Raw genomic sequence first — 18,793 nt, forward strand, 5'->3', positions numbered from 1 at the left:
CCACCTACCAAAAGAGCCTGCCTTGTCAAGACTGCATTTCAATTTATTAGCCTTCATGCAGTCAGCTATTGGCATGACATTGCTTCAGCTCTTTTACAGCCTTCCCCACGTTAAATTGTAAAAAATGAGAAACAGAGCTGGATGTAATCGGCACACTATATTTCCCCAAATAACGTGATGTTAAAAACTGAACCCTGCAGCCTAACAACCACTGGCCTAATCAGTGGCCTCCAATCATTACCATTTGTAATGTACAATCTCTTGGTACACCAATAGCCTATCTATAAAGTTATGGTGTCACTAAAATTCTTCCAGCACCAAGCAGTAACAAAGACCGCAAGTATCTGGCAAAAAAGAAAGCATCTAGTTATCAGTGTATTGATGAGACTCTTTTCCAGAACCATAAGCACTCTGTTTTGCTGCTCTTCCAAAACCCACATCTTTTTTTATTTCGAGTTCCTCCCAGTTACAATTCCACAAAGCCCACTTTAATACAATCCATGCTAAAATCCAAAAATTAGGGCGACAGTGTTATACAAGTCTAATGTGCTAAATGTACTAATGTACTTTCTATACTAACACAAGGAAACGAGAGCAGTAGATTAAAAGCTACAGATAATGTGAACAATTTAACGTTTCTATTTCTACAGTATCTTTGTATAAGAGGAGCTGGGACCCAGCATAACTTAAGAAAAAGAACAATGAAACTTTTGAAAAAGTACTGACACCACAACAGCTATTTATTGATGTAAATAAGTATATCAAACAGAAACGGCCTACGAGAAAACACTGGAATTGGGCTGATGGGACCACTGCAATTGAAACATGTCAGGTTTAATTTTTTATTCTTCAGATTCACCAGGCTTGCGAATATCATCAATCTTCAGAATCATTCTAACCATTTGAGTAGCCAGAGAGATCTGCTGCTTCTTGCCAATCAAAGTTTCTATAACATGTTGTTCCTTCATATCTGCCAAGAGAAAAGAAAATGTGAATGTACTGCGTTCACTTAAAATTATTTAACATTCCCAGCACAATACAAGAACATAGAAAACAGATCTGTTCTATGCAAGGAATAGATTTCTATGTATGTTCTTGTTACAACAATTCATTTTATTCAGTGGTAAGAGCAGTAACTAGCAGAACTAGAGTTGCCTGCAGACTCAAGCCTGTGCCTTAGGACCAATGGCTGGTACAATCAAGAGTTAGAAGGACCCAAAGGGAAGATCACATTGTATGGGATTATAAGAACCTGGAATAGGCCAAGAGCCCATCCTGGCTAGCTTCTGATTCTCAGGTGGCCAACCAGATGACTATAGAAAGCCCCCAAGCAGCACCTAAGAGCAAGAGCACTCTCCCCGTGTGCGATTTCCAACAGCTGGTGTTCAGAGACAAATAGCCTAAGGCATAGCCCAATTCTCCATGGAATCTCCCCTGGAATGTCAATGGCACGAAAGGAATGCCACTCTATTTCACTAAATCCAATTGAAGAGCCCATCTTTTGGAGTGGGTGGCAAGCTCAGAATATTAATGACATTCAGGTGTTTCTAAGAAATTACGTGCAGTAGAATAACAATCGTTACATTCACTGACACTTATCTGAAAATAATGCTGGCACTTGTGGTCCTTACCATTTGTCCCTTTGCGTAAGCAGTCAATACCCAAAGCAGAGTTTTCTTCTTTCACTTGCCGAGCCCGCACTGCAGCCATTGTCTGTATAGGATTCATGCCACTATTCTCAGCAAGTGCCATTGGAATGGCTTCGAGGGCATCAGCAAAAGCCCTCATGGCATACTGCTCCAGTGATGGGCACTAGGAGAACAAGTATCACAGAATAAGACGTCCGAAAACAGAGCCTGCTTTATGTTTTAATAACTGTTTACCTGAAAATATATGCTGTTCTTTTTTTAAAAAAACAACCAAACAGAACACAGGCTACACAAGACGTTTAGCTACAAGAACCTGCTTATGAGAAGTGCCTTTCACTCTTAACTGCCTACTTTATTATATCTTTCTCCACTTAACAGGATTGTAGCTGTAACCATCTTTGCAGAGTGAGCAGTGACATTATACAGACAATTATGTTTTTCCAGCTGACAAAATATAGCTTCCTTCCCTACCCTCAAAACCAAAGCTACTACATACAAATCTAAACTTGATATTAATTATTGTATTAAATATTAAGAAATATTGAATAAGTGGGGAATTCAGATGCTGAATGATACAGAATAAAAGCTTCAAGAGATTCTCTAACTTTTATAAACCTGAATTCTGGTGCATAAACCCAGTCACTATTACCCTGAATATGCTTGTATTTTTCATGTGTCCATGACATTTTTTTTTTCATTTATTAAATTTCATAGAATCATAGAGTTGGAAGAGACCACAAGGGCCATCGAGTCCAACCCCCTGCCAAGCAGGAAACACCATCAGAGCACTCCTGACATATGGTTGTCAAGCCTCTGCTTAAAGACCTCCAAAGAAGGAGACTCCACCACACTCCTTGGCAGCAAATTCCACTGTCGAACAGCTCTTACTGTCGGGAAGTTCTTCCTAATGTTTAGGTGGAATCTTCTTTCTTGTAGTTTGGATCCATTGCTTCGTGTCCGCTTCTCTGGAGCAGCAGAAAACAACCTTTCTCCCTCCTCTATGTGACATCCTTTTATAGATTTGAACACGGCTATCATATCACCCCTTAACCTCCTCTTCTCCAGGCTAAACATGCCCAGCTCCCTTAGCCGTTCCTCATAAGGCAACGTTTCCAGGCCTTTGACCATTTTGGTTGCCCTCCTCTGGACACGGTCGAGTTTGTCAGTGTCCTTCTTGAACTGTGGTGCCCAGAACTGGACACAGTACTCCAGGTGAGGTCTGACCAGAGCAGAATACAGTGGCACTATTACTTCCCTTGATCTAGATGCTATACTCCTATTGATGCAGCCCAGAATTGCATTGGCTTTTTTAGCTGCCGCGTCACACTGTTGGCTCATGTCAAGTTTGTGGTCAACCAAGACTCCTAGATCCTTTTCACATGTACTGCTCTCAAGGCAGTGTCCCCCATCTTGTATTTGTGCCTCTCATTCTTTTTGCCCAAGTGCAATACTTTACATTTCTCCCTGTTAAAATTCATCTTGTTTGTTTTGGCCCAGTTCTCTAATCTGTCAAGGTCGTTTTGAAGTGTGATCCTGTCCTCTGGGGTGTTAGCCACCCCTCCCAGTTTGGTGTCATCTGCAAATTTGATCAGGATGCCCTTGAGTCCATCATCCAAGTCGTTGATAAAGATGTTGAATAAGACCGGGCCCAAGACAGAACCCTGTGGCACCCCACTAGTCACTCTTCTCCAGGATGAAGAGGAACCATTGATGAGCACCCTTTGGGTTCGGTCAGTCAGCCAGTTACAAATCCACTGAGTGGTAGCATAGTCAAGACCGCATTTTACCAGCTTCTTGACAAGAATATCATGGGGCACCTTGTCAAATGCCTTGCTGAAATCAAGGTAGGCTACATCCCCTGCGTTCCCTTCATCTACCAGGCTTGTAATTCTGTCAAAAAATGAGATCAAGTTAGTCTGACATGACTTATTTTTCAGAAATCCATGCTGACTATTGGTGATCACAGCATTCCTTTCTAGGTGCTCACAGACTGTTTGCTTAATGATCTGCTCCAGAATCTTCCCTGGTATTGATGTCAGACTGACTGGGCGGTAATTATTTGGGTCTTCTCTTTCCCCCTTTTTGAAAATAGGGACAACATTTGCCCTCCTCCAGTCTGCCGGGACTTCGCCTGTTCTCCAGGAATTCTCAAAGATGACTGCCAGTGGTTCTGAGATCACATCTGCCAGTTCTTTTAATACTCTTGGATGCAGTTCATCCGGCCCTGGAGACTTGAATACATCTAAACTACCCAAGTATTCTTGTACTATCTCCTTAGTTATTCAGGGCTGTGTTTCCTCTGCTGAATCATTTGCTCCAAATTCTTCAGGTCGGGCATTGTTTTCTTTATCGGAGAAGACTGAGGCAAAGAAGGCATTGAGGAGTTCAGCCCTTTCTGTGTCCCCTGTTTGCATTTCACCATCTTCTCCTCTGAGTGACCCCACTGTTTCTTTGCTCTTCCTTTTGCTACGAACATACCCATAAAAGCCTTTTTTGTTGCTTTTAACCTCTCTAGCAAGCCTGAGTTCATTCTGTGCTTTAGCTTTTCTGACTTTGTGTCTACACGTGCTGGCTATTTGTTTGAATTCCTCTTTGGTGGTTTCCCCCCTTTTCCATTTTTTGTACACATCCTTTTTTAATCTTAACTCAGTTAAAAGTTCTTTAGATAGCCAGCCTGGCTTCTTTAGGCACCTTCCATGTTTCCGTCTCATTGGTATTGCCTGACTTTGTGCTTTTACTATCTCCCTCTTAACAAACTCCCAGCCATCATGAACTCCCTTTCCTTTTAGTATTACTGTCCATGGGATCTCACCCAGCACTTCCCTAAGTTTGATGAAGTCGGCTTTCTTAAAGTCAAGAAATTGAGTCCTAGTATGCTTGGCTGCTCCTTTCCGCTGTATAGTAAACTTCAGAAGAGCATGATCACTCGCGCCTAATGATCCTTCCACTTCTACCCCACTAACCAGGTCATCAACATTGGTTAGGACCAGATCTAAAATGGCTGTTCCTCTTGTTGCTTCTCCCACTTTCTGGACAATGAAGTTGTCTGCAAGGCCAGTGAGGAATCTGTTTGACCTTATGCTCTTGGCTGAGTTTGACATCCAACAAATATCCGGGTAATTGAAGTCCCCCATTACTACTATCTCCCTTCCTTTTGCATGCTTGGCCATCTGTTCCAGGAAGGCATCATCGATGTCCTCCGTTTGGCTTGGGGATCTATAGTAAACTCCCACAATGAGGTCACTGTTAGTCTTCTCTCCCTTAATTTTGACCCAAATGCTCTCACTTTGGCTTTGAGGTTCTAAATCTTGGATCTCTTCACAGGTATACACATCCCTGACATATAACGCCACTCCTCCTCCTTTCTTGTCTGGTCTGTTTCTCTGAAATAGATTGTATCCCTCCATTATTACATTCCAATCGTGGGACTTAACCCACCAGGTTTCAGTGATGCCTATTATGTCATATTTAGTTTGCTGTACCAAGAGCTCAAGCTTATCTTGTTTATTTCCCATGCTTTGCACATTAGTGTACAGACATTGAAGTCCATTAATCATTCCCCCGTGTCTCTTATTTAAGGATTTTTTCCTCCCACCACTAGGTCTGCGTGCTGTTTGCTCCATTTGGTCTATGACATTTGGATGATCATCTTCATCAATTGATAAGACTCCTACCTTCAGGAGCACTGTCTCCCTCCCCCACATTAGTCAGTTTAAAGCCCTCCTGATGAGGTTTCTGAAATTTTTGGCAAAAACATTCCTCCCAACCGTTGTGAGGTGCAGCCCATCGCTTGCCAGAAGTCCATCTTCAAGAAACTGCAGTCCGTGATCTAAGAATCCAAACCGTTCCTGTTTACACCATTTGCGAAGCCAGCTGTTCACTTCCACTATTTTTCCCTTTCTCCCTGGGCCACGTCGTTCAACTGGGAGGACAGATGAGATGACAATTTGTGCCTTTAATTGCTTCAATTTCCTGCCCAGAGCCTCGTAGTCTCTTGATCTTCTGGAGGCTATTGCTTGCAGTGTCATTGGTTCCCACATGAACCAAGAGGAAGGGGTATTTGTCAGTGGGTCTTGGATCTTAGCCCCGGGGAGACAGCACACTTCCCGAGACATCTTGTCAGGCCCACAGATCACTGCTTCTGTTCCCCTCAGTAGGGAATCCCCTATCACCACTACACGCCTCCTCTTAGGTTTGGTCGGGGTTCTTCCGTGAGCTGTCCGTTCCAAGGTCGCCTGCACATTCCCTGAGGACTGACTTTGCTGCTCGTCTTCATATACCTGATCGACTGTAATGAGGGAGAGATCCTCAAATGGAGTCTGCTCTTCGTCTTCCATGCTAGGGGAGAGGACCTCAAAGCGATTGTGTATTTCTAAACAATCAGAGCGAACCCTGGGCCTCCTACTTCTTTGAGTCACGTTTCTCCATATATCTGGCTCCTGTGTTGGTGAACTAGCCTCCTTCTCAGGGGAGTTCCCTGTCTCCTCCTTGGTGGAGACGGTGTGCTCTGTTGCTTCCAAGACACTCCTCATCTATCACACCATTTTGGCTTTACCTCACCCAACATTTTTATTTTATCTATCCTAAAGTTTAACAGCATGAAGTAAGAGCAAAGTCTAAGGAAGTGCTGCTTCAGTTCTGCATTCCACCCCAAAGAGGAACAACAGAAGCAGCAGTGCTCCCAGCAGCAGCGGCCATCAACTATACTGCTTATATATGAAGCCTTATAAGTCAGTTAGAAGGAGCAGCTAGGTAAACATGAACAGCTGTGTTGTTAGACGCTGTAATCAGAAAGACATGTACCTGAGCATAACCTGTTGAGCCCTGTTTTATATATTTTTACACTGTATCTTTACATTATGGGAAACAGGACTGTGGGTTTTTTTTGTTTATTGTTAGTGTTTTAGACTGTGTGCCTATTTGTCATTTTACTGATCCAGTTTCCCTTTGCAACTGCTTTGGTACTTGCCCCCCCCCCAAAGGCTTCTTCTCTCTTCCACCTCCATATTAGCTACATGGACAAAACAAACCACTCAAGACTCACATAGTGAATATACTGTCATGAGGCCATATAATGAATCATATTTGGCTGGGTGATTATGCCAATGAGGACAAGTGAGTTCAATTTATATGAGCAACTCAACAGTTCTGCAAGGAGTACAAATAATAATCCAAGGAGGTGTCTGTATACATGCAGGCTAACACCCCAGGCCAATAAATGTGGAAAACAGATAACTCTGCTAAGGAAAAAACTAGTATAATTATACTTCAAGAACAGCTCCAAAAACAAAACAAAAGGAAGAAAGGAAAAGCAGCAACTCTCCTCCCCTTAAAAAAATGAGATACATGTGGCCCTCCAGAAAGCATTTCCACTGCCATCAAAATGCATCCAGTCCTTTTCCCAATCTGTCAGGTAGCTTAGGATGAGAGGGGGAAATAATGGTCCAAGGCCATCCATTCAAATTCATGACTGAGATGGGATTTAAACTCATTTTTTCCTGGTTCAAGTCTGACACTCCAATATACTACAGTGACTGAATTTTAGAGATGGGCCTAGATGCCAATAATTTGAAGATTTCTTGTGTGGGAGCACGCAAGCATCTATTTTTAGGTTTAAAGTGATACTACACATCTGAAGAATATTGCAGTTTTATCAGCCTGGGAACAATTCACCCTTACCAATCCATAAGCATAAAATTGCTTATGGATACAGAAGTGAATAGGGTGCGGCTATTTGAAGGTGCTGGAGGAGACTCTTGAGACTCCCATGGACTGCATGAAGAGCAAACGTATCCATTCTGAAGGAAATCAGCCCTGAGTGCTCACTGGAAGGACAGATCCTGAAGCTGAGGCTCCAATACTTTGGCCACCTCATGAGAAGAGAAGACTCCCTGGAAAAAACCCTGATGTTGGGAAAGATTGAGGGCACAAGGAGAAGGGGACAACAGAGGATGAGATGGTTGGACAGTGTTCTCGAAGCTACAAACATGAGTCTGACCAAACTGCGGGAGGCAGTGGAAGACAAGAGTGCCTGGCGTGCTCTGGTCCAGGGGGTCACGAAGAGTCGGACACGACTAAACAACAACAACAACAAATTTGCAGGTGCTTCACTAGAAACCACAAGTAGAAACAAAATTGGATCTGCAGTGCAGCATCCGTAGTTCTACGAAAGCTTAATGTAAAGTTGGTCAGCATGGCATATCAACTAACTTCTTTTTTACCTTATCTGCTGTTTCACTAACAGCCAGTGCACAAGAGATCTCAGAAGCACCTCCGCCATAAACGATACGGTTGTCACGAACAAGATTCCTGATCACACATAATGCATCATGAAGGGATCGTTTGGCTTCTTCAATGATCTTCAATTAGACAATGCAATTGCAGACACACAAGAAAGGTGAGGTTATAGCACTTTTCCAATAAACAGAAAATACAACTAGCATACAAAATTTGAACAGCAGATTCCACTAGCAATTCTACTGCTGTCATTTGCCCAGTTTCACTCTTTTTAGTGGCTTAAAATTAAAAAGCACGGCTACCCAAAAATCCTATCAAAACAGTTAGGCTGAAATCCTATTTCCATTTATCAGTTGAGTAAACCCTACTGAATAGAATGAGACTTGCTTCTGAGTAGGACTGCTGTTCTAAAAATCCACACAACCCCTCCTCCAGCTACTTCTATCTGTATCAGAAGCAACAGCACACAAAAGGTATGAACTGCAGCCCTTTCCTGCCTCCCAAGAATTCCTTTTGGACAGCAGTTCTCCTGTCCAACTCAGGATGAGCAAACAACACTACTATTCAGTTTTGATGCTTCTACTGAAGGTCTACAAACTTAATTTCAAAGTGGCAAAATTAATTTGATAATCTAGTTTTAGAAGGTTCACTGGTTGAAGACAAAAAGTGGGATAAAAATTATGCTCACAACACAGTGAAACAAATAAAATTCTTTAATTTCAACATGATGTGCATGTGGGAGTAAAACATGTAAAGAGCAGAACAGGTACATTCAAGCAGTAGAAAGGCCTGATGACATTAAAAAGGTAATCACAATTTTGAGGGTGTGCAGGAGGCTGCAGGGGAAAGGCAAGGATGGAGAAGTTCCCTTGAAAAAGTGAAAATCTGCTGTGCAAGCAGAACACAATGTTAATGCAACCTGTTATGTTTAAACAAACCCTTAAGGTATCCAGAATTAAGAGCCAACTATCCACCCATAGTATATCAAAAGAAAGGGTGACAGCCTTTCCGCTGCTCCTCGACCCGCTTTTTGGGGCTGGGGCTGGGGGAAAGCTGGGCTTCCCCCGCCAGCCCCGACAAGCTCCTGAGCAGCTCTGGGGTAGGCCGCGAAGCCTCCGCAGGGCAGTGGGATGAGGGCTCCCCCCTGCCCTGCGGAGGCTTCGCGGGCTACCCCAGAAGCCAGAACAGCTAGAGAAAGTGCTGTGCAGCGCTCCCTCTAGCTGTTTTAGCTTCTGCTTTAGTGGCACAAAGCCTCCGCAGGGCAGTGGGGAGCTTTCATCCCGCTGCCCTGGGGAGGCTTCGCGCGGCTATCCCTGGCTTTTGCAGGAGGTGGGGGAAGGGACAAAGCAAGGCTCTCTCACTTCCCTCACCTCCCGCAAAAGCCGCATATTTTTTCCTTGAATCCCCCCCCCCCCCAAAAAAAAGTAGGTGCGCCTTATGGAGCGAAAAATACGGTGCTTTTCTTACATCACCTATTTCCAAGGTTAATAAGGGCAAACTAATACATACAAATGATTACTACTTGTTCTTGTCACAACTTAGGAATTCCTATTAAGGCAGATCAAAGCGAAACAGTACAAAGATTTTAACAGGAAAAAAACAACTGCGGACACTATCTGATTAAATTAGCTCACTCACCATTTTATTTCCACCTCTAATGAAGATGGTCACAGCTCTGGAATTTTTGCATTGCTCAATTACAAGCATTCTGTCTTTTGTGGTTCCAAATGAGAGCTCTTTGACAATGCCAGCAAATCCTAGTTTTTCAGGTGTGAGCTCACAAAAACGAGGTACAATGCGGCCTCCAGTTGCAATGGCAATCAACTGAAAGCAATCAGAAAAGCTATGAGCGACAAACCTTAAAGTACACGGGGAAAATAAGGAGTAGCAAGTGACTCATACTTACTTCTATTTCAGGACCACCAACCCAGCGAACGGCAGGTAACTCATTCTGAAGCAGTAAGTGATTGGCCTCATCATCAAATCCCCACTGGCAAATAGCTAGGGTTGCACCAGTGTCTTTGATCTAAAATACATACATATTTATTCAGTGCTTTTTTTCAAGAAAAATAGTTGCTGGAACTCACCATGAAGTTGTTACAGTAAGTAACCGCATGAATAGGGGCAGCCCTGAACAGATGCCAGTTACATTCACCACCCATGGAGGTGCTAAAAACTATGGCAAGCTGTCTCCCTAGCTGGTTTGGGGGTTGCCCCCGGTTGTGGTGCACATCAAATAAATGTGCAGCTTGGAAGGGCCTTCATGCTAACATTCCTGCAACGGTAGAGGCCTGGCTCGAAAGCTTAAAGCCTACCGCTGCTACACAGGAGACGGATGGAAGAAAAGGAAACATGAATTGGTCCTGCGCCATAGTTTGACCAATCACAGCTAGGTGGAGTCATAGATCTCAAAAAAGTGCAGACTCACACATGCTGGTCAGCTTCCGTTTTGACTTGAAATGTTAGTTTTGAGCTTCTCAGAAGTACATAAAAGTAAGAAGTGGGCAGGGAAGCACTGGTTCACAATTTTACTCCCAGCTTTAGAAGCATTGAGTGGTATCCAACAAAGCAAAACTCAGAAGAGACTCATGGAAAATCAAGAGGCTTAGTCATGAATAGTGAATACAGTACACTGGATTCCAACTCTGAGTGCAACTTACATCAGCCTCACTTCTAAATCCTAATCAAGTGTATATCCACTTCAAAGCTACTCTAAGACGATTCTCTGACATCATTAAACTTCTGATTTTATGCAAGATAAACCTTGCTGTAAATAGGAAATTCAGAAATGTTGTTCAATTTCCTTTTAGTATTGCAAGAAGTATAATCTGGGCTAAGTGCATACAGAAATTCTGCAGAAGCGCATTTCCACACACACCTCTCTTTAAACGTTAGAAACTTTAAACATAGATTGCAAAACTATGCTTAGAAGTCTGGAAGATAAATCTCACAAGCCACAGAGGTGGATAAATAAGCTATCTAGTGGCAGGGGGACAAAGTTTCAGTGTCTTGCACAGCACCTTCCCCTACCCATGATTAGGAATACCAGAATTATGCAAAAACTGCTTTTATATATGGGTTATATTATTTGGCTTCCCTTCATAAAGAATTTGAATAACCTGCATGTGGAATAGAAACTTTAGGAGTGGAATATATACAACACTGGTGCTGGAGGAGACTCTTGAGTCCCATGGACTGCAAGAAGATCAAACCTATCCATTCTTAGGAAATCAGCCCTGAGTGCTCACTGGAAGAACAGATCCTGAAGCTGAGGCTCTTTGGCCACCTCGTGAGAAGAGAAGACGCCCAGGAAAAGACCCTGATGCTGGGAAAGGTTGAGGGCACAAGAAGAAGGGGATGGCAGAGGACGAGATTGGTTGGACAGTGTTCTCGAAGCTACCAGCATGAGTTTGACCAAACTGCGGGAGGCAGTGGAAGACGTGCTCTGATCCATGGGGTCACGAAGACTCGGACACGACTAAACGACAACAACATATACAACACTGAACACAATGGTCACTTTCAGTACTATTTGGCAAGAGTGTTAATTGTCAAATGCAAGTGAAGATTTTTATGACACTTTTCAAAAGCCTTTTAGCATATTAAAACAAATAAGTATCATTCTAACCTGTTTCACCATCTCATCAAACTTCTCCTTTTCGTACTGCTGCAATGCCCTATAGTCTTCCACAGATGTTACATCAAGCTTATGCTTAGTTTTTGGCTTAGGTGGCTCAAATGGGCAAGTCAGTATTGCAATTTTAACATCTTTAAGTTCCTGGGAAAATAAGGGCTAGAGTTAAAGTGGGCAATAAACTTTCAAGTTTTAACGATTAAAAATTAATGGTTTCCTCAAGAACAAACCACCCCAGATAATAATGGTAATACAATGGTACCTCTGGTTACAAACTTAATTTGTTCCGGAGGTCCGTTCTTAACCTGAAACCCTTCCTAACCTGAGATACTACTTTAGCTAATGGGGCCTGCCGCCACACGATTTCTGTTCCCATCCTGAGGTAAAGTTCTTAACCCTAGGTACTACTTCCAGGTTAGCGGAGTCTGCAACCCGAAGTGTTTATAACCCAAAGTACCACTGTAATAATACATTTTGAGTTGATTTAAAAAAACAGCTGGACTTAAGCAGCAATAAGAAAACTCAAGGTTTACAAGGAAAAAATCCCATTATCAAATCAACAAGGTCACTCACTTTAGGCATCTGTGGGTGGCTGAAGTCTTTATCTACTATCACACCTTTTACTAGTTGGGTGTCCTCCAGTCTACCACCGACCTTGCCCTGGACTTTTATCAGCTCAAAATCAACATCTCTGCGCTCCATATCTGCCACAGTTAGCACTGCATTTACAGCTATTTCTGCCATTTGTCTGTGGCAACGATTAATTCTAAAAATGAAAGGAAGTTTCATTATAAAATATTCAGGTAATTAAAAAAAATCAAAATCAAACATTGTAGACCCGAATGGCTTACTGAAGATTTTGGAGAACTCACAGAATAAATATTAATCTTTAAACTATGTTGACACAAGCTCACTTTAAACTTATGATCAAACTGCATATTACGTTAATCACTTTTCCTCAATGCCATCACTTTTATTTTGAAGAAAAATAACTTATCAGCAGAAATCAGTGAGAAGAGAAAATCAAACTGTAGAGGAGTGAAGAACCTCAGGTCTGCAAGGTCTTTTTGAGCTAACCACAGCCACCTTTGGCCTGATGTCGTATGATGTCAGACATAGGAAACATCAAGCCACCACTGAAAACTTCAAGCTGCAACTAAAGGATGAAGAATCAGAAGCGCACTCTAAGCGTGTTTCTGATTCTTTCCTTGCAGCCATGTCTTGACTCTGAATTAAAGTTGGGGCTGCAAAGGAACAATATTTTTTTACAAGTCTGGCTGAACTTTGTGACCTAACATCAGGTGGGTGTCTAATCTGTCAATGCAGGCCATGCCTGACCTAGAAAAATTGCAAGCAGCTGTCTCTGCTTCCTCACTCTTTTCTTTGGGTGACACAACATAGGTGGTTCATCATGGAGGCAGTTACTTCAGCTTCTCACTTGTTTACCTTTGCTCTCCCTCTGCATGGAACTCTGGTGGAGAGTGGGCCTGATGAGCCCAAAGCTACCCAATACACCACACAGTAAAAGGACAAAAAAAGCAGGTAAGAAGAAGAAGAGTTTGGATTTGATATCCCGCTTTATCACTACCCTAAGGAGTCTCAAAGCTGCTAACAATCTCCTTTACCTTCCTCCCCCACAACAAACACTCTGTGAGATATGTGAGGCTGAGAGACTTCAGAGAAGTGTGACTAGCCCAAGGTCACCCAGCAGCTGCATGTGGAGGAGCAGGGACGTGAACCTGGTTCACCAGATTACGAGTCCACCGCTCTGGCAGCTGCTCTTCCAAAAAGCAGTAACTACCTACTTTTGCTCACCAAAACAACGAGCACACAAGCAGGTGTAGCCTACCAGATGAAAAGAGCAAATGAGTGATCAGAAGCAGCAGCAACCATCACTTTCCCACTCCTTGCTGTTGCAAGAAAGCAGCAAGGAACAGCTGCTGCTCCTTCTCACCCACCCTCTTCTATCAATGGGTAGCATTCAGTGGAGGCTTGGGTTCAATTGTCACCACCTGTAGAACACTGGTGAGTGAATTAAGTAACTGCTCCTTCCTTGATTAATCTGGTGCACCACAACTTCCAGAGAGAAGAGTAAGTGAGCAGTCAAACACATTTCTCTTAAGAAAGGGTGAGCAAAAGCAGATAGGTGTGGGTGCTGTGTTCATTCTTGTACCTCCTCTGGCTACTCTCAAAGGTGGCAGGGCAGAGGCAGCCTGGGGCATTCCTGCTTCTGTGGCAGTTCACTGTTTGATAATCTTTCCTCACTAGCAACACTTGAAAATCAGCAGGTTTTCCTTCAAAATAAGGCTCAGTGTTAAGCACATTGGGCAATAGCCAATGCTAGTTATACTCAATAGACCCAATGAAGCATTGTACTTAAATCATTCAAGTCCTTTGATTACAATGAATCTACTCTGTATAATGTAATTGGGCTGAATATTACCCATTGCTTTAAAAAACACACCACGTGCTCAATGTAATGCATAAATCAACTCTCAGTAACCATAAGCTCAAACAGAAATTTGCCTGCAGAATTACAATACCTAGGAGTATTAATTTTTTTTAAAGAAGTAGTGTGTACTTACACTTTAGAGCCTAGAGTAGTCTTTGCTGTCTGAATGAGAGGCTCTAGGTTCTCTGGGTCAACAGGAAAACTGTCACTGATCTTGTCCAAGTTCTCAATAGCAATTCGAGCAGCTTGTTCATACCCATCTGCTATTCTGATAGGATGAATACCACGATCCAACAAGTGCTCTGCCTGTTCCAATAGAGCACCTGCAAGAACTGCAGAAGCAAAGTTGTAACAAAAACGTTTTGCCTCTTTAATAGGCAATTTTACCTCATTATTTATTAAATTTCTATACTGCTCTTCATCCGAAGATCAAAAGGTGGTTTACAATATAAAACCACAAAACTACATCCCATAATAACAAACAAATAATACCCCCACCGCAGTTTAAAAGCCAATACAGTGGTACCTCAGGTTAAGTACTTAATTCGTTCCGGAGGTCCGTTCTTAACCTGAAACTGTTCTTAACCTGAAGCACCACTTTAGCTAATGGGGCCTCCTGCTGCTGCTGCGCCGCCGGAGCAAGATTTCCTGAAGCAAAGTTCTTAACCTGAAGCGTATGTAACCCGAGGTACCACTGTACACGGTTTAATTAGCCAAAAGCTTGTGAGGTGAGGAATGTTTTTCCTGGCACCTAAAGATAAGTTCCTGAAACAGACAGCTGTGTGCAAGCAAGTCCATGAATATTTTTATTAATATACCTGCCAACACACACCAATTAGAATATTTTGAAGAATACCAACTAACTGAAAAACCTAAATCTTCCAGTTTTAGAAGAACTTGATATTGAACAATAACTTGGAAATCATTTTACCAGCTACAATCAGATGATCAGGTAAATAGGTATTTATAGGGTTTTGAAGCCAAATAGGGTAGAAGGACTAAAGATGTCTAATTCAAAGTAATAGTTGCCCTAGTCTCATAATTTCCAAAAACCATTTTTAATGAGATATTATATAGAATGTGAAACGTAATATCCAATATAATAGCAAGAGTAAAATATAAAATCGAGGCAGTGTGTCAATATAACACAAATTAACCCATACATAAAATAAACAAGTTAAAATATAGCTTTATAAAGCATTATTCCATCAGAAAATAAGCTCCATCCTAAAGAAACAAATTGCTCCCGCTGATACAATTCTGGTGGCAGAGGACTGGCCAGTGCTGCCAATTTGAAGATTAAGATGCTTACATTTTTTCATTTTGAAAATTTGGGAAAAGATCATTGGTCATGGGGCACAAAACTTTCGTGTTACTGAGATTAGAAATGAATGGATTTAAGTTTATCGATTTGTATGGGTCTACAGTGGTACCTCGGGTTAAGAACTTAATTTGTTCTGGAGATCCGTTCTTAACCTGAAGCACCACTTTAGCTAATGGGGCTTCCTGCTGCCGCCGCTGCACAATTTCTGTTCTCATCCTGAAGCAAAGATCTTAACCTGAGGTACTATTTCTGGGTTAGCGGAGTCTGTAACCTGAAGCATCTGTAACCTGAAGCGTCTGTAACCCGAGGTACCACTGTATTTCAAGTATGACAAAGTTGGACATCACCCAGTGCCAGTTGTTTTATAGAACTTAAAGGTAAAGGGACCCCTGACCATTAGGTCCAGTTGTGGCAGACTCTGGGGTTGTGGCGCCCATCTCACTTTATTGGCCAAGGGTCATGTGGCCAGCATGACAAAGCTGCTTCGGGTGAACCAGAGCAGCGCACGGAAATGCTGTTTACCTTCCTGCCGGAGCAGTACCTATTTATCTACTTGCACTTTGACGTGCTCTCGAACTGCTAGGTTGGCAGGAGCAGGGACCGAGTAACGGGAGCTCACCCCGCCACGGTGATTCGAACCGCCAACCTTCTGATCGGCAAGTCCTAGGCTCTGTGGTTTAACCCACAGCACCACCCACGCCCCTTTATAGAACATACTGGACATTAAATAAAACTCATTTTATTTCAAAGTATCCTCTTTCATTCAGGTAGGTAGCGGTGTTGGTCTGACGCAGTCGAAATACATAAAAAAACTGCCCAGTAGCACCTTAGAGACCAACTAAGTTTGTTCTTGGTATAAGCTTTTGTGTGCATGCACACTTCTTCAGATACACTGAAACAGAAGTTATATAGTGTCGGGGGGGGGGTTCTCAGGAGGGTAGTAGGAGATGGGTGATTGACTCAATGGGTATGAAACTTAGTTGGTCTCTAAGGTGCTACTGGACAATCTTCTTATCATGTTAACCTTTGAATTTCATGTACTTAGCAAGTTTCATCATGAGCAGAGATGATAAAACCACTTTTACCACCTCAAATATTAGTGTGGATAAAAACGGAGTACCACAATTTAAGACCTATCATGCAATTTTACAAACACTGGGAGGAATCCCTAGTGAATACACATTCTCTAGTAAATGTGCAAAACTATTTAGTTTAAAGAAACTGATCCAGGTGCACAATCCATGCAGTTACTGCAAATAATGCCATTTTATGCTACTCAACTGGGTTAAAGTTTTATGCACTGGCAACTGATCAACTGCTATAAGCTGTAGCTTTGACTCTTTTATAAACAAAAACACAATGTGGCAATGTGTATAATTAAATACAGTGGTACCTTGGTTTTCGAACATAATCCATTCTGGAAGACCGTTCCAAGTTCTGAAATGTTCGAAAACCGAAAACTCAATAGCCGACAGCTAGGCCTCAGGATTTTGCACTCAGTGAAAGCCGCATGGAATGTTAGACTTCCGAGGAGTGTTCAAAAACCAAGGTACCAGTTACATATGATACTTAGTCGTTACTGTCAAACTTGGCATTTTTTATAAGGAACTTGAAATCACTTTTAAAGTTACAAAATTTCAACACATAAGATTCAGTAATCTTACCAACAACACCTGTGGTCCCATCCCCAATCTCATCATCCTGAGATTTCGCCAGCTCAACCATAAGTTTAGCAATTTGATGGTCCACATCCATCATATTCAAGATGGTGGCACCATCGTTTGTCACAGTCACATCACCATCCTTGTCAACCATCATTTTATCAAGGCCTGCAACAAATATTGAAACAAAATGCCAGTATGAATAGAAAAGCATTTTAACACAGCAGATTTAAAGGTTTATAACATAATTATACTTACCATTGGGCCCAAGTGAAGATCTTAGAGTATTGGCTACTGCCTTAGCTGCCAATATGTGAGACTATAAAACACAAGTACAGAACCAGTATTACAAAATCTTGCAAGAACAGAGATGAAGACAGTGCTGCCTTTTTTTAATTTTTTTATATTTCATTAGCTAAATGGAATAGACGTATAACATAAGGGTCACCCAGAAATGTAACCATTCATTTAATTCTTTCTGTAATTGAATCTGTACATACAGATGAATTATACAACCTGAAAGACTGCATCATTTTCGTGTCTCTAAGAACATGGAGAGTATTTGCTAGGCAGGGTGTTAGCTCCTTTCCGAAACTTTCAAAATGAAAGGAAAGGAGCTGTCTCTCGTTCACCCCCCCCCAAAAAAAGCTTTCAAACGGTTAGTGCAGTGTGACGACATTCCTGTCCCTCTGGATCGTCAAGGATCCCGATCAATTCTGTCAAACGCTCCAAAGAGAGACGAAAACAGAAAGGGACGGGAAGGGGAAAAGAAGGTGTAGAACATGGGTAGGCAACCCAAGGCCCGGGGGCCAGATCCGGCCCAGTCGCCTTCTAAATCTGGCCCCTGGACTGTCGGGGAATCAGTGTGTTTTTACATGAGCAGAATGTGTCCTTTTATTTAAAATGCATCTCTGGGTCATTTGTGGGGCATAGGAATGCAGTCCGGCCCGCCACAAGGTCTGAGGGACGGTGGACCGGCCCGGCGGGAAAAGTCTGCAGACCCCTGGTGCAGAAGGAGGGTCGGGGGAAATAAAACAAGGCGGCCTGCCGGGAGCGCGAACAGAGAAGGGGCGGCAGTTGCGGGGAGGGGCCGAAGTCCCGAGGGGGGGCTGAGGGGGCACGAACACGCGCCACAGGGAGGGGGCCGGAGCTCCGCGCCAAGGGGCCGGAGCGAGGCGGCGGCGGCTCCGAGATGCCCCACCAAGGAGCAGCGAGAGCCCGCCAGGGGAGAGAGGCGGGTAACGGCGGCGGCGTGAGGCGGCTCTTGCAGGACCAGGATCGGCCTTTGAATCCGAGCGCCGGCCTCCCCCGCCCGCCCGCCGCGTACCTTGAGGGCCTCTATGCCGGTGGAGCGGCTTTTCCGCTCCTGGTCCTTGAGGATGAGGAAGGGCCGCCCGTACTCGTCGAAGGCCAGAGTCCCCATGGCCGACATGGCGGCGGGAGGCAGAGAAAGGGATGGAGGCTTCGGAGCGGCCGCGTGAGGGAAACGCCAACTCCCGCTGTCGCTCCCGTCTCGCGAGAACCTCCCGACGGCACCTCGCCCAAACGGTTCTGGAAGCGTCTGGGGCAGAGGCGCGAGCGCGCATGCGCTACGGTCACGCCCAACCGTCATAGAGATAGAGGGAGGGGTTACCATCTGAACTTCCGGCTTAAAAGCGAAAGCCTCTCTACGCTACGTGTTTAACCCATCTGCGTCGTTTCTTTTGTATACCGCCTTCCTGTGTTGGTCGACGCGAGGCGGTTTACAAGGAAGCGAACCAACATGCGCCACGAAGATCGCAGTTCTTATAACGGACCCGCATCCAATACAAATAAGTCCCAACAAAAACAAGCCCC

General features: G+C 43.4%; 1 protein-coding gene across 1 annotated transcript; it reads right to left on the bottom strand.

The window, feature by feature from the left end:
* Window positions 1-719: 719 nt before the first annotated feature.
* CCT5 (chaperonin containing TCP1 subunit 5) lies at window positions 720-18,496 on the bottom strand. Its single transcript, XM_081012971.1, has 11 exons — window positions 18,285-18,496; window positions 17,216-17,276; window positions 16,961-17,125; window positions 14,106-14,304; window positions 12,094-12,286; window positions 11,515-11,664; window positions 9,793-9,912; window positions 9,525-9,710; window positions 7,871-8,008; window positions 1,632-1,812; window positions 720-970 (listed from the first exon to the last, which is right to left on the bottom strand). Exons 1-11 carry the CDS (start codon window positions 18,387-18,389, stop codon window positions 843-845), a joined length of 1,626 nt encoding a protein of 541 aa, XP_080869097.1. The 5' UTR covers window positions 18,390-18,496; the 3' UTR covers window positions 720-842.
* Between the last annotated feature and the right edge of the window lie 297 nt (window positions 18,497-18,793).

Source organism: Podarcis pityusensis (assembly GCF_964106645.2).
Source record: "Podarcis pityusensis genome assembly, chromosome: 7".
Taxonomy (NCBI): domain Eukaryota; kingdom Metazoa; phylum Chordata; class Lepidosauria; order Squamata; family Lacertidae; genus Podarcis; species Podarcis pityusensis.

Excerpts from the sequence above, each read along its gene's own strand:
- CCT5 (XM_081012971.1), bottom strand. The coding sequence starts at position 18,389 with ATGTCGGCCATGGGGACTCTGGCCTTCGACGAGTACGGGCGGCCCTTC. Across the intron at positions 9,711-9,792 it reads TTGGTGGTCCTGAAATAGAA|TTGATTGCCATTGCAACTGG; the intron begins GTAAGTATGAGT and ends GATTGCTTTCAG. Across the intron at positions 8,009-9,524 it reads TTAGAGGTGGAAATAAAATG|ATCATTGAAGAAGCCAAACG; the intron begins GTGAGTGAGCTA and ends GTCTAATTGAAG.